Source organism: Myotis brandtii, unplaced genomic scaffold (genome assembly GCF_000412655.1).
Source record: "Myotis brandtii unplaced genomic scaffold, ASM41265v1 scaffold18, whole genome shotgun sequence".
Classification (NCBI taxonomy): domain Eukaryota; kingdom Metazoa; phylum Chordata; class Mammalia; order Chiroptera; family Vespertilionidae; genus Myotis; species Myotis brandtii.
This window is the reverse complement of record NW_005356674.1, coordinates 10,551,140-10,567,788: the sequence shown is the minus strand read 5'-3', so window position 1 is coordinate 10,567,788 and position 16,649 is coordinate 10,551,140. Positions and strand designations below refer to the sequence as shown.

The 16,649-nt window shown below is 36.5% G+C and overlaps 1 protein-coding gene across 2 annotated transcripts in view; it reads left to right on the top strand.

Moving 5' to 3' along the window:
• The window catches only part of EFHB (EF-hand domain family, member B), a 42,730-nt gene that overhangs the window by 8,376 nt on the left and 17,705 nt on the right, over window positions 1–16,649 (top strand). For both annotated transcript variants that reach the window (XM_014537576.1, XM_014537577.1), the window contains exons 2-8: window positions 239–301; window positions 1,741–1,884; window positions 2,800–2,980; window positions 6,129–6,239; window positions 9,605–9,734; window positions 16,035–16,118; window positions 16,541–16,608. In XM_014537576.1, coding sequence (XP_014393062.1) covers window positions 239–301; window positions 1,741–1,884; window positions 2,800–2,980; window positions 6,129–6,239; window positions 9,605–9,734; window positions 16,035–16,118; window positions 16,541–16,608 — 781 coding nt within the window. The remainder of the gene's footprint in view (window positions 1–238; window positions 302–1,740; window positions 1,885–2,799; window positions 2,981–6,128; window positions 6,240–9,604; window positions 9,735–16,034; window positions 16,119–16,540; window positions 16,609–16,649) is intronic.

The following is a 16,649-nucleotide window of genomic DNA, read 5'->3' as shown; positions in this document are numbered from 1 at the left end:
GAATTTAATGTTTATATTATATATCAAGATTGCTTTAGATTTGCAATTTGTTCTTACTTTTTTCCTCAATTGTGTTAAGTAGCTGAAAGTAACTTTTGTAGCATTAGAAGCATAGGTAATTTTGAAATAAATTTCATTTTTTGAAATTTTACCCCCAAGCCCCTCCACCCTCCCATCTCTCACCCTCCATTTCCTCCACAATGATCAACTATGAGGCTTTTTTTTGGTTTGTTTTTAGGCAGGGAAAGTTATTCCAATTGGACACAGAGTTGCAACCTGCTTGACTGAAAAACTTCCAAGGGTGAGCATTTTTAATATGCATTTGTGTTTATATTTTTACCTTGAATGTGAACTTTAGAAGATAGACAACTTTCAACATTCCTTGTGCAAGTTGTTTAAACTTAATGTATTGGATTTAGATTTGGACTCTCTATTGTATTTTAAGGGCTTCTATAGATTTTATCCAAGGAAGTGAAAATTCCAGTTCTATGATTTCCAGCTTTATAAAAAGCTACAGAGGGGATTCCATTTATTTTAAAAGGAAATATTTATGGTACGCTTTCTAACCTGGATAGTTCCTGATTGTTCTCTAAATGTAACTTTTAAAATAAATTGTTTATTTCCCATTAAAAAACAAATCTCAGGACATTTTATTATTTGGAGCTGTAGGTCCCCATGTGCTTACTATACGCATGCAATGAAGGGTGTTCATTGATTGGTATAGATCAGCAGTTTTCAACCTTTTTCATCTCATGGTGAGACAGCCAGTAAGCCAGGACAAGTGGAATAGAGAAACTGAGACAAGAAAATTAAACAAGGCCAAGCAGTTTGGGCAGCTTGCAGGGGCAGCTTGCAACAAGAGCTTATCTTCCCCAACCAAGGACACTTGAGAACAAATGATTCATACCTCTCCTCCCTAATAAGAGAATACATAGCTTCAATCACCTTGGAACTGCTAAGGCAGGAGGGGGAAACGGGGAAGGAGAGAAGAGAGAATTTTATCTCACTCGCTGAACAAGGAAGTCAGCAGTCTTGGGATTTTCCAACATAAAATTGCCAGATGTTCTCATAAATTCTGGGAAAGCCACAGCAAAGTAATCTAGTCTGCGCCCAAGATATCCAGCAGTGGAACCTTGAAACCTGTAGACAGAGAAGTATAAAACCCTAAACCTCTACCAGGCAGGACACTCATATTAGCTGGGTGCTCACTTGTGCTTTATGCCAAGTATATTTTTTATAAATTTGCTTGCCTTGCTTTCTTAATAAATTTGCTTGCTTTGCTTCCTCAATACATTCAATGCTACAATACCACTTGTCCACTGTCAGTTGTTTGAAATCTTTCCTACGAGATTGATAAAAACTGAGGAGGGGACAGCCGTCTTCCTCTGACTCAAGGGGCTGTCTGATAACAGCTTTTCTGGGTTCGATAACAATGGCACACATAAACTAATAACTAAAATTCTGTGGCACACCAAAAAAATATATTTTTTGCCGACCTGAAAAAAAAATAGGTATAAGTTTGATTCAGTCATACCAGATGGCTATCGTTGTGTTGGCTGTTGTCATTTTTTTATTTGACAATCTAAGGGAAAAGAGGTCAGTGCCCCTGACTAAATAGTCAGGTATTGCATGTTTTAAAAGTACTTGTAGCACACTGGTTGAAAATCTCTGATACAGATCAGTCCTAATATTTTAAAAACTGTACTTGATAATTCTATTTTCTTGTCTCACTGTTTGTAGCCAATTACTCCACCTGAGACAAAAAAATTTTTCAACTTCAGATATCCACCTGCTGGAGCTGAAAGAGTATTTTATGGCAGAGCAAATGATCCTAAAATTGCACAGTATTTGACACATGGAATAAGAACTAAAGTTTCACTACCGGTAACTTCTTTTTCTTTTTTCCCTGTATATTACTACTGACTTACCAAGATGAAAATTCACAAATGAGGTATTAATGAAATCATCAGTTCCACTCTCCTTTCCACCCTACATCTTGAGCACTGGAAAAATAAACCCCCAAAACTGGCGACTCTCGTGTCTTTCCCCTTTCCTTCTTCTTCCCCCCAGGTGCATTACCTTTACCTTTCTCTCTCCTAAGCTCCAAGGGTTCTTCTTTTGCCTCTTATTCTCTGAGCCCATTTCTTCTATGGCTCACTTCTACCTCTGTGACTTTCTAAATGAACTTTTTCTAATAGTTTTTTTTTGGGGGGTGGGGTGGGGGGAATCCAAGAAATAGCAGCCAAAAGAATGTGGAAAAATTAATGATTAAAGCTACAAACTTGATATCCTCCCCTCAGATATTAAAAGCCAAGGTGCACTCCATATTCTGACAGTAATAAGAAATGCTGTCAGGCTTTGTAGGGAACAACAAAGGCTGGGTGATTCTTGCCTAGAGGTACTACAAAGTGCTTACCAGTATATATATTGAGTGAGTGGAGATGTCCATTCATTGCATGGACAATCTAGATTCAGAAAAAAAACATTTGTTGAATTCATGTGTTTCTTTTGTTTGGCATTTCCATTTTTCTGGAATATTGGAGTCAAGTAACCTGGGAGCTCCTCTCATAAGTCTTTTAACCCCATTGAAACCTTTTAACCCCTTTGAAAGTTCATGTTTAGACATGTTTAAGCTTCATAGTCCTAATGGTTACAGTTCCTTTGAAGGTGAGCAAAGCAGTGATGAGGAGTTATTTTTCTACAATCATATTTTCTTCTCTCTAGCTATGGATTAGAGTGTCAGCTTTTAGATTTTTGCTTCTTTTGTTCTTACATCTGTGCTTTGTATGATTTCTTTAGGCAAATGTATTGATAAACCCACAGCCTATTACAACATTTCAACAGAAAATTAAAGATAAAAAGGAATCAATATATTTTAGTAATCAACGAGCACCATTAGGAAAATCTCATGATCAATCACCAGGATTACCTAAAGGCCTGGATGTACTCAATACGACATTTGGAACAACAGTCATCAGAGGTAGTAAATAAAATAAGGGATAGGAGGGGTGGCAAAAAAAATTCTCAGAAAATTGAATTAAATATTCCATTGGTATGGTGTTTGTTGGTGGTGGTGGTGCCACTGATGACTAAAGAATGAGAGATGGGATCATAGCAACAAAGCTACTCTTAGACCCAGAATCCTTAGAGTTTATGTGTGCCAGGCAGTAAAAGTTCAGGTTTTGAAATGGAGATTCGGTGAGCATAGTAGATATGATATAAAGACAGGAAAGAGAGCCCTGGCTGAGTATCTCAGTTGGTTAGAGTGTCATCCCCATGTGCCAAGGACCAAGGTTGCAGGTTCGATCCCCAGTCAGGGCACATACAAGAAGAAAGAAGCAATCAATGAATGCATAAATAAGTGAAACAACAAGTCAATCTCTCTCTCTCTCTCTCTCTCTCTCTCTCTCTCTCTCTCCCCCAATAAATAATTATAAAAAAAAAAGACAGGAAAGTTGGCATTGGGACCAGCAGTGTAGGTTGCAATCCCTTCTCCCTGGACATCCATTTGTGGCTGTTTTTTTTCTTCTTCACTAATGCCCCTGATGTGTTCATACGCTTTACCTCTTTATGAAACTCTTCCATAAAGTAGGTCAAGCAACAAATAAGTTTGGTAAACGCTGACACCTCCTTCTGCACATGCAGATCCTCAGTGTCTACCACATATTAACAAACATAGGCAGTGTATAGAGCAGACTTGTCTTCTCATTTTGAGAGGGAGTGGAGCACATCTTTCAACAAACGACAATGTATAATTGAATTGATCACAGGCCATTATTCTGAAGCCCCAGCTTCCTGCCATGTTGTCAGGCACCTTTCTTTACACGTTTCTCACATTTATCTTCTGTCTTTTTCAGGTTTCTACCCTGTCTCCAGAGTTTTTACAGGAGACCTCAAATTCCATCTTTGTCCTGCAGAGAAATTCAGTTCTCTTTGTCTTTCTGCACCCATTAAGGTTCTGCTCCAGGACTTTTTTCCACCAAAAAGTCCATCAGATTATTTTCCTTAACATAGTAACATCCACCCTGGATATAAATTATGCCTCTTTCTTAGAATGCAAAATATGCAGTTGTATTTTATTGTATCGGATCTTAAGTTAAAATTTGAAATATGGAAAATGTATTTTAGAACAGATAAAATATCTTTTTTTCTTTTTAATAGAATTAAAAATTGTGTTTATGTAGGCATGGCATTACAGTATTACAGTAATGATATTGTAAGTGCTGTCTAGGACTAGCTCATTTAATAAGGAAAGTACTGCCTAGGTGTACCTCACTTAAACATATCATGTTCCAAAATGTGTATGTGTGTGTTAATAACTATAGTGGTTCATCTAGTAGAAAGAAGTACTGCTTTACAGTATTATTCTGAGTATGACCACCTTCTGGTGTTCTTTTTTTGTTGTTGTTGTTAATCCTCACCCGAGCATATTTTCCCATTGATTTTTAGGGAGAGTGGAAGAGCGAGGGAAAGACAGAGAGAAATATCAATGTGAGAGAAGCACATCTATTGGTTGTCTCCTGCATGCGCCCTGACCCAGGCCCTGGCCGGGGAGGAGCCTGCAATCAAGGTACATGCCCTTGACCAGAATCGAACCCCGGACCCTTTGGTCCGCAGGCTGATGCTGTATCCACTGAGCCACACCTGGCTAGGTATTCTTAACAGTTTGTTTACAGACCTCAGTTCTGGCAGAAAGTCCAAAAGAAAGAAAACGTGGTTAGGTTGAAAGGGAAGAGTGAAATTATAAATAGATTTATATTTTATAATTATTATATCATTAATTATATATTAATATTAATTGTATGACAAATATATCAGTGGTTATATATTTACTTAATACATAACAGATGTATTTATTATAACTATATATTAATCCTATATAATAAAACCCTAATATGCAAATTGACCAAACAGCTGAATGACTGCTGGACCGACCAGTCGCTATGACGTGCACTGACCACCACCGGGGCAGACGCTCAACACAGGAGCTGCCCCCTGGTGGTCAGTGCGCTCCCACAGGGGGAGGTGGTGGCAGGAGCCTCTCCCGCCTCCGCTGCAGGCGGGTGGTAAGGAGCGAGGGGTCCCAGACTGCGAGAGGGCATAGGTCAGGCAGAGGGAGCCCCCCACCCCCCAGTGCACAAATTTCATGCACCGGGCCTCTACGTATTATAATATATTAGTATATATTATTATTAGTAATCTATGTTGTTAAGTTGAAAGAGTAAAATTGTAAGTGGAATTATATTTTAAAATCATTATGTAAAATAATGAAAACAAAATAATTCACTATTGTGGGCCACCACTCCTAAGAAAACAGCTACTAAACAAACAAGTTATAGCTCTAGGTTTGGGATCAGTAAGAAGAAGAATTTCTTTCTGATTCCAGTGATTTCCCTGGTACTTTTGGCTACTTTGAAGATGGATATTCAAATCTAAACAGACTCAGGGTGTATGTTCCAGTCTACAGCTGCCAGAATTTGCACCAAGGCTCCCCCACAGGGCATCAGGGTTTTTGAAACTGATTTGTGATTCAAATTTGCTTAGATCATCATGAGAAGTCTGGAGCAAACTAAAATCAAAATTGTCTAGAGTCTCAGAATTGGGAATTTAACTGGGCTTGGAATATGGCTCAGGACAACCTAAATGGTTAACTGGTACAGAGTTTTGATATTCTTCAGACTTCAAGGGAGCGAGCCAGGTCAAATGAGGGTTCCTAGAAAGTGACATCTGGACTATGTCCCATCTATCTTGATAAATCTTCATTTCTATTGGCTTTGTGTTCTTCTAGGGTAGCCATGTGGCTTATGCATTCAGCTTACCTTGTTTGTCATTTGTTCTACTTAATTTAAATATAAATAGAATGAAAATATATATATATATTGATTTCAGAGAGGAAGGGAGAGGGAGAGATAGAAACATCAATGATGAGAGAGAATCATTGATTGGTTGCCTCTTGACATCCCCTACTGGGGATCGAGCCCACACCCAGAGCATGTGCCCTTGACCGAAATCAAACCCGGGACCCTTCAGTCCCCAGGCCGACACTCTATCCACTGAGTCAAACCAGCTAGGGCTATAAATAGATTTTTAAAATATCTTAAAACTGATGTGATTAATTCTTTCTTTAGATATATCTGCTCGAGATGTGGTGAATCCACCGAAACCCTATCATGAAGTATTTAAAGAAGGAGAGGAAGGGCATGACCTATATGTTGTTTCTCACAACGATTATTATGTGGGTAAGTGTCCTTCAGTATAAAATAGGCCTGACAATATGGGACTCTCAGATTTGTGAAGAGGAATAAAAGAGATAATGTGCATAAAGTTAAGTGCCTGGCATCTCATGGGTGATCAATAAATAATAACATTTAAAAAAATAACGTCATAAATCCCCATAGCTGGGACCACATACCCTTAAACATTTTGTATATAAAATGTAGAAACGTATGTATCATTAAAATGAAAAGACAGGTAAGAGAGATTAAATGCTAGATAGTGTTATTTTGTTCTCCTCAGCCAGCCTTCCTGCGGTTCTGGGTGATGTCCGTTCCGTCTTTTAGTTGTATTTTTGAAGTGGTTGTTTGCGGCAGCAGTCTGCGGTGTTTACCTATGCCGCCATCTTGGTCTCTCCGAATTCTAAAATACTGTTCTTTTTTAAATGTCAGGATTATTCTAAGTGCTTAGCTTTATATGAGGAATATTGGTTGGGTATTGGTTAAGTGAACAACTTCTGAATAAGATATATCCAGTTCAAATTCTAGCTCATCTTTTAGACCTTGGGTATTTTAATTGTCCTATTAACATCTATTCTAGTCTCTTAAATGGGGATAATAATAATGTAAGGATTAAGTGAGTGCTTGCAAAAGACTTAGCATAGTGCCTGGAATATGGTAAAAGCTCAATAGGTATTAGTATTAAGTCATTTTGATTAATAGTAACCCTATTACTGGAATTATTCTACAGTGTAGCTGAACGGCATTAGGTGTTTATAATGCTATAAAACACAACTTAATTGTTAATGTGTTGATGTTAAGTAGAATCATGATATGATAGAGGGTTGAGAATTAGACTCGGATATATGTCCTGAGAAAGCTGCTGAATTGTGAATGATTCATGAACTCAACTTCCATTAGCTAGAAGCAAGACTCTCCCTTGATTGCAGCTCAAGGCACCTCTCTCCCTTGCTCTTCCTTTATTTCTTTACTTTTTCTCCTCCACCATCTTACTCCCAGTCGATGGTCTTCCTTCTAAACTTTCTTCATAGCTGGGACTTGTATCCTATGCTCATTTTCCACTGTCTGGAATCTGCCATTCTCTTCTTTCATGACCAATCTCTGCTGGTTCCTACACTCTCTAACAGGATCCCAGTCTTGAGATTGTCTCTACCTTGCCGTTCAGACAGCCACTCCTGTCACCCGCTTGGTCACCATGTTCCTCCTCACAACCTCAACTTCTCTCTCTATCTCCACCCCCTCTACTTTCTGACTCTCTCCCTCCCTTTCTTCCTTTCCTCCCTCTAGTTCTCTCTTCCTTTTTTCCTCCTTCCCTCCCTTCCTTTCTTGCGAAAATATTTTATTTACTTTTTGGAAAAAGTTTAGCATCTCTCACACAATCTAATCTAATGCCTTATAGTTGTTTTAAAAAGAACTGTTTGAATGTATATAGACAGCCTACAATGAGATATCTTATTAGATGCATTTAGCAATTGGAGGTAAATGTAGATTAAAAAATATAGTTTGAAGAACTTAACTTCATTTACTGATTTTTACAGATGTTTCATTAGCATCTTGAAAAGTCATGAAATCCAGTCTTTTAAATATTGTCCTTGATTTTTTCATAATGAAATTATTTACATTTTTATTATAAATACATAATATTGTGCATAATTTAAATATAAAAAATGATGAAAAAGTAAATGTAACCTTGAAATCTCATTCAACCAGAGATGACTACAGTTTTTATATTAAACATCTTTCTAATCCACTGTTCATTGAGCTATCTTTAGTTAAATGTGATCTTATTCTCAATGCTTTTGGGGAACCTGCTATATACATTAAACATTTTTTTTAACTTAATATGTCAAGGACACTATTCAATAGGTATACATCTACAACTTCTTTTAAATACATTTAATTTAAATCATTACTGAAGTAATAGGTATTTCTTTTATAAATTGCAAGCTATAGAGAAATACAAAGTACAATGAAAATCTCCCACAGTTCCCAATCTTGCACAAATGATACTCTCATAGCTGTATTTGCTCATTCATATATGAGTATATGTGTGTATTTTGCTCTGTATATATGTTTTTCCTATTTGCTTTCTCTCCCATTGTATGAAATCTTGGTTATCTTTTCATGTGCATTTCAATATTATATTTTTCAATATTAAAAATATTGCTTATATATCTTTGTGACTATGATCTATTTCCTTAGGATACATTCCTATATTTCTGAGCATCTGAAATTTCACTCTTAAAGCCTAACTGTTCTCCTGATAGCTTCCCCAATTTGCCCTCACACCCACAGAATATGAGAATTTTCACTTCCCCACATCTTCCCATATAGTGAGTTTGCCAGTCTTCTTCTTTTTTTAAATACTCACCCAAGGATATTTTCCCATTGATTTTTAGAGAGAGAGGAAGAGAGAGGGGAAAACAGAGAGAAATATCGATGTGAGAGAAACACATTGATTGGTTGCCTCCTGCAGGAGTCCCCGACCAGGAGGACCCGGGAGGAGCCTGCAACCAAGGTACATGTCCTTGACCGGAATCAAACTGGGCCAACGCTCTATCTACTGAGCCAAACTGGTTAGGGCCAATCTTCTTTTTCTTCTTCTTTTTTTTACGTGGGGCGGGTGTGCGTGGAGGGGGTGTGCCTGGGTTGGGTGTCTAGGGCCAATCTTCTTTATTGTTACTTAACTGAGAGACCAATTATAATTTCACATGGTTGTTTTTCTTTACATTATTTGGGTTACTAGTGAGTCTGAATATCTTCTCTCCATTATATCTTAACCTTTGAGCTAATCTCTAGTTTCAGTCTTACTTTCTAATCTAGAAATAGAAACTAATGCTACATTTTGACTTGAAAAGAAAAAACCACAGTATTAGATCTTCAGTATAAAGACCTCCCTGTTGTGTTCTCTGCTCCCAATCACCCTTTGAATGTTTCTAATATGAGATAAATGATTTTAGTGAACTGTGAGGGTTTCAGTGTTCTCATGTCACTAAATCTCAGTGAAAGCAAGTACAGAACACCAACCTCTCTGATCTTAGCATAATGGGAAGGACTCCTGGGACCCCAGAGCATTGCCCAACCTCCCCAATCTTCAGGATTCCTGTAATGTTAATTGGGTCTGCATTTTTCATCATGTGCCTGCCTGCTTTCCAAATATTAACACAAGGAACTCTTGTCCACCAGTCTCCTACTTCACATGGGAGAACTCTTCTGTCATCTGTTGCCAAATATGTGCAGGTCTCTGCACTGTTACAGTTTCATTCTTTGTTCCACTCTCATTTTCAATGTCAATGAGAACATAATGTGCTTCCTTCAAGATAAGGTTATTTGTATTGCAGAAGTCAGAAGTCTCCCCTTTCTTTTCACAGGAGAAGCAAAGAACCGAAAGTATAACCCATCAACTTTCCATAGGTTTAACCTGTACGGGGCCGCAACACCACATTTTAATGATGGACGAACCATGGCAAAAAGTTTATATTGGCTCCATGAATTACAAATGTAAGTTTAATTATATTGTATCCTGGGACAAGTGTTAGATATATGACCTATGGACTTAAAGAAAAGTTTATTTTTATTTAAATTTTCTTATTTATTGATTTGAGAGAGAGAGAGAGAGAGAGATTGATTTGTTGTTCCACTTATTCATTCATTGGTTGCTTCTTGTATGTGCCCTGACTGGGGATAGAACCTGAAACCTTGTCGTATCAGGACAACTCGCTAATCAACTGAGCTAGGGCTGATTTATTTTTTGAAGAGGTAATACAATGATATGTTTCAGACATAAAATTAATAGAAAAGATATAGTGATGTATCTTCCAAACTGACCAGATCCCCCATAGATAATCATGATAATTTGTGTGTGTGTAATGTGTGTGTGTGTGTGTGTGTGTGTGTGTGTGTGTGTGTGTAAGTATATATCACTCTAAAATTACTTGGTGATTTTACAAGCAAATATAAAGACATGTATGAATGTTTTTGATCTATGGGATCAACTCTGTTGATGTTTCTTAAAGATAATGGGTTTTCAAATCTCTACAAAGATAACCATGTCACATATAATTGACCAGTCCTTTATCATTCATCTTTGTTTAATAGTTATTTGGGCCCAACTGGTGTGGCTCAGTGGTTGAATATTGACCTAAGAACCAGGAGGTCATGGTTAGATTCCTGGTCAGGGCACATGCCCAGGTTTCAGGTTTGGTCACCAGTGGGGAGCAAGCAGGAGGCAGCTGATCAATGATTCTCTCTCATCATTGATGTTTCTATCTCTCTCCCTCTCCCTTCCTCTCTGAAATCAATAAAAATATATCTTAAAAAATAGTTATTTGAGCACCTGAGCATCTGACTTATTCTTGTAAACTGTGATTTTTTTATGCCTTCATTCTATATGACTACTTCCCTAGAAAATGAAAATAAGCATTTTTAGTTTTTCATAACCCGTGTTAAGCTTTATATCTAAACTAACACTTAAATAGTGGGAGATTACTCATAAAAATCCATATTTTCTACTATGCTTAAAATATCAGAAGATTGAAAGGGGACATATGCAATATTTTCAATAATAAATTTTTAATTAAAAAAATAAAAAGCAGAGACAATAAAAAAAATTATCAGAAGATAGGAAATACTGGTTTAGTAGGTTGAAAAGGTATGTCCAGACAATTCCCAGAACCTCTGAATGTTACCTTATGTGGGAAAAGGGTCTTTGTAAATGTAATTAGATTAAGACTCTTGAGATGAAGAGATCATTTTGGATTATGTGGATGGGCCCTGAATCCAATGACAAGTGTCCTTATATAAGGAAAGGCAGAGGGAGATTTGAGACTGAAGAGAAGGCACACAGAGGAGAAGGTGAAGTGAACATGGAGGAGGAGATTGGAGTGATGTGGCCTGAAGCCAGCGAAGGCCAAAGAATGCCAGCAGCCTCCGGTGTTGGAAGAAGCAATGAATAGATTCTCCCCTAGAACCTTTGGAAGGAATGTGGTCTTACTGACACCTTGATTTTAGATTTTTGAAGCCTTTGGAACTCTTGAGAGGATACATTTGTTGTTTTAAGCCACGATTTGTGGTATTACCTTTTTTATAGCAACCACAGGAAACTAATATACTGGGCCTGCACTTCTATATATCAGCAGTGGGAGTGGATTCATTTTGCCTTCTGCCCTCTTTAAAGGACAGACTGAACCTACAAGTTTCCAGGCTCCAGTGTGGACACAAAGTTGCATTCCCACAACTTGTGACCCAACCTGCCTCACTCAGTTGCCCCTCTGTTCACGGTGGTAACACCCCCTCCCAGTTACAGAGGCAAAGTGCTAAGTATTTTATATATTGTTAAATTAATCCTACCAACAACTCCATGGGGTAGGTGTACTATAATTTTAATTTTTTCCCATTTTACAGATGAAGAAACTGAGATATAAAAAATTATATCATTTGCCTAAGATCATGTAGCTAAGAAGTACTAGGGTTAGGAATGAAACACAGGCAGTGTGACTATACCAGATTTATTTGCCCTTGATTCTATGATAACAGATCTGAAATAATGAGTTCCATTCCTTTTCCACTTCTTAGTTATATGAGTTTTTGATACTTGAATTATTCAAAAACAATAATGGTAAAATACAAACACTAAATAAATTCTTACAATATTATAGTAAACTCTTATGGAATAGTTTTCTTTTGGGTATAGGAGAAAAGTTTATATGACAAATATTCATTAATTTATCATTATTTAAGTGGTTAAACCATACATAAAGGAAAACATGAAGAAATTATTGAAATATTTAAGGACTTTAGATACTTATAAGGAAGTATAACAAAAATTGATAATTAAAGGGAGATGACAAATATGATTTATTCAGTTATGAAAGCTTAGAAGTAGAAACCTATCAATTTTTAAAATACATTAAATAAACACATTAACAACAATGTAGTTTTTTTTTTAAATATATTTTATTGATTTTTTACAGAGAGGAAGGGAGAGAGATAGAGAGTTAGAAACATCGATGAGAGAGAAACATCGATCAGCTGCCTCCTGCACATCTCCTGCTGGGGATGTGCCCGCAACCCAGGTACATGCCCTTGACCGGAATCGAACCCGGGACCCTTGAGTCCAAAGGCTGACCCTCTATCCACTGAGCCAAACCGGTTTCGGCAACAATGTAGTTCTTAAGAATGTCCTAAGGGTCATTAATAAGGACATATTTATTAATGATTTGGGATAGTCATAGGTAAATACACTGAGTACTCCAAAAACTAGGGCAAGCCCTAGCTGGTTTGGCTCAGTGGATAGAGTGTCGGCCTGCGGACTGAAGGGTTCCGGGTTCGATTTTGGTCAAGGGCACATGCTCAGGTTGCGGGCTTGTCCCCAGTGTGGGGCATGCAGGAGGCAGCCGATCAATGATTCTCTCTCATCATTGATGTTTCTCTCTCTCTCCCTCTCCTGTCCTCTTTGAAATCAATAAAAATATATTTTAAAAAAACCTAGGGCAATGTTATATGTTAATTACATCTCAATACAAAATAACTGAATTTATAAAAGCAGGCAATAAGCAGGGTACATTTATCTCCAACTTGTCTCTATCCAAGAGGAAACATTGTTTATAGAACAATGTTTTATTTGATCATAATTTTTGTATTTTGAAACGTAATTGGAAAATTATTGCTAAAATAATAGAGCATTTATTCCTTCAATTGATTGGATTTTTAAAAAGAACTCACTACTTTTCAATGTGATTTCTAGTATAAACTTGGAATTAAGCATGTTTGTTTACATTTTAAGACATCTGAATTTTATATGTACTATTTTTTAAAAATATATATTTTTATTGATTTCAGAGAGGAAGGGAGAGAGAGAGAGAGAGAGATAGAAACATCAATGATGAGAGACAATCATTGATCAGCTGCCTCCTGCACACCCTACTGGGGAATTGAACCCACAACCCAGGCATCAAACCGTGACCTCCTGGTTCATAGGTTGGCGCTCAACCACTGAGCCATACCGGCTGGACTATATGTACTATTTTAACATAAATTTGGTTTACTCTTAACTTTTAAGGGATATATTTCCTCTGTAAAACTACCTCTATCTGTATTTTGTTTATGACTTTTGGTTTGAAGAATCAGTTAGAATCTTCAAATAGTAAGTGTATGTATATGTGTGTGTGTATGAAAAAATCTTACTGGCATGCAAAGGACTTTATTCTGAGTTGATCAATGAATGCTGTGAGGTTGTGTAATAATGTTACAATTATTGATATTCTGACTTAAATGGCTTCTCACAGATACTTTCTGATTCTCCCAGAAACATAATCCAGGCACTATTAGACTGGAGAGAGTAGACTCTGTGATTTATATACTAACTCTTATCATTCTTTCATGTTCCTAATTATGTCTTTTGGAGCTGGTTTTTAGATTGGCAACTTTATTTATTTCAAATTATGGCCTTTAAACTTCCATTGATTTATTCTGACTGTTACCTGCATTTGTTTTCCCTTCTTTTTGAACTAATGGAAAGTAAATGAAGAAATAAGAAGTGAATTACTTTATATTTCATCTTTTGTTTCTCCACAGAGTGTCGCTCTTCTCCAGAAATTTATTCAGCTTGATATTTCTATAGCACAGGAAATAGTTTTAAAAGAAAATGAAATTTAAGAATTTTATATTCATTGTTTTCAGTCTTGAGCAAAACAATAGAGGATTTATTAATTCTAATGTTAATGAATAGTAGTGTTATAATTTTACAGTTCTCAAAAGAAAGCTTATTCATTTAATCACAATGAAGTAACAAAATTATATTACAGAAAATTGGCAAAATAAAATCACCCATATTTTTGTCACTTTAATTCAGCCATTATTATTTTTAATGTATTTTTTTCTAGTGTGGCTTCCTGTGTAGTTTTTTGCATAAGTTTGATCAGAGTGCTACCTCATTCTTTATTCTTTTTCACTTAACATCAAATAATTTTATATTGCTGTGTATTCTTAATAACCAACATTTAAATTGCATGCAATATTCTTTTTAATATGACATAATATAATCACCCTTGATGATCGAATATTTAGATTCTTTTTACATTATAGTCAATGAGGCTACAAACATTTTTATAAATATAACTTCTCTACATTTTTAATTGTTATGTGGATTATCTTCTTATGATTGGTTCCCAGAGGTAGATTAAAAAAAGAGAATGAACGTTTTTATGCTTTTTGAATCATATTACCAAATTATTTCCAAAAGGATTATAGCAATTTGCACTAGGAATCTGCAAGAGTTTTACCATTCACTTTGCCAATGTTGAATATTTTCTTTCTCTATCTCTGTCTCACTCTGTCTTTCTTTCTCTCTCTCTCTCTTTCTCTCTCTCTCTCTCTCTCTCTATATATATATATATGCTAGTGTACTATGTTAAAAGTAGTACTTTGTTGTTTTTACTTTACGTTCTTTCAATACTAGATAGTATTATAATTTCTCTATATTTTACTTACTAGATGTGAGTTAACTGTTTATATTATTTATTTATTTAATGCTTAATTTTCTTTTAGCAATTTTAAAAGTTAAACACCTTGGTTTTGTTCATTGAAAACAAATTGAAGTCTGCTTTCTTATTCTTTCATTAAAATTTCAGATTGTGCCCTAGCCGGCTTGGCTCAGTGGATAGAGTGTCGGCCTGAAGGGTCCCAGGTTCGATTCCAGCCAGGGGCGCATGCCTGGGTTGCAGGCTCGATCCCCAGTGGGGGGTGTGCGGGAGGCAGCCGATTGATGATTCTCTCTCATCATTGATGTTTCTATCTGTCTCTCCTTCTCCCTTCCTCTCTGAAATCAATAAAGAAATATATTTAAAAAAATTTTAGATTGTATTATTAACTTACCTTTATAATCTCTATATATAAAAGGCTAACATGCTAAGTGTCCGACTGTCCGGGTAATGATGTCACGTAGCAACGCCTGGCTTCCTCTTTCTAGTGACTAGCCTCTTTGCAATTTCTTCAGCCCAGGTGGAAACATTTCACACTTTAACCAAATGTCTGTGAAGCATTTTCTCATGCCTCATCTCATTTGATCCTCACAGAAGTCCTGGAGTAGGTAGATAGGAGACTCAGTGGAATCCTGTTTTCTTTTCATTAGCTGGAAAATGGAGATTTAGAAAGCTTAGAAACTTGAAAAGAAGTAAGAAATGGTGGACCTTGAAAATGACTTCAGGTTTTCTCACTGCGCAGAATATAGTCAAACACTGCTGCAGTTAAATATTTTACCCTTTGTTCTTCCTGCATGATCTACAATAATAATCTGCTTCGTGTTGATATTTACTGCTGTGTTGCTGACAATTACCTGAAAGAGAAGTTGGGGTGCTTCACTGGGCTGGAAAAAGTTTAGCTAAATCAGAAAGCAGGTCTAATTAAGCAAGTTTATTCTATACTATAAAAGGCTAAGTTGACTCCCACATGTGTGATACATATAAAGCTCTTGCTGGAGCCAATCGCACGCATGTGCTTTGATCTGTCATTGTCGATCGAATTTGGTTGACACTTCTATTATAGAAAAAGGGCGAATAGCAATATTAAAATATTTCTTCTAATTAATTTCCTTTCAATGTGCACAAATTCGTACACCGGGCCACTAGTAGAATGATAGAAGAATGAGCATAGAGCTTTCTTTTTAGCATATGATTTATTTTGAAACTGGATTTATTTTCCTGATGGCCCGAAGTATACTAAGATTTTCCTTACCATATGTATATTTGGCAGCCAAGAATACTTTAGGTGATGGAGATAACTGACAATTTTCTAATTTTGTAGGAAAAGAGGAGCTAAGGTTGTATCCAAGAGAATTGATGATTTCAAAGAAAAGTTTCAACATAAACTTGGAAGAGTCTTTGATCCGTAAGTTAATGATTAACTTCGAATTGCGAGTGTCTGTAGATTGAATTTTAAAAGTACTCTTGTGGCAAATGTTGGCTTGTGTTCTATTTGTTTCTATCTATTAAATAAGAAAGCCATCCTTGTGTGTTTATCTGTCAGCTTCCTCAGGGCCTGTGGTTGCAGGAAAGTGCTGAGTTCTCCGGGATGGAGAGGCATTTGGAGAAGAGGGAGGGAGAACTTGGTGTGAAGCTTTATTTCATTTTAACTTATTGTGTTACATTTTCCTCTCTCTTCCCTGTCTCTGGAGACCGTCTGTTTGATAACGTCATAGTTTGGTTATAGGAGAAAATATGGGCTATTAAAAACATATGGCAAACATATTTTAAATTCCAGAGATGCCATGTGGTGGGTATTTTAACTAAAGGGTTTGTTTTCTTGGATAGCATTGCAGAAACAATGAATGTTCATCCGGACCACACATTTGGAGCTTGTCTCCGTCCTGACGACTATGGTAAATATACAGACTTTCTCTTTACAAAACAAACAACAACC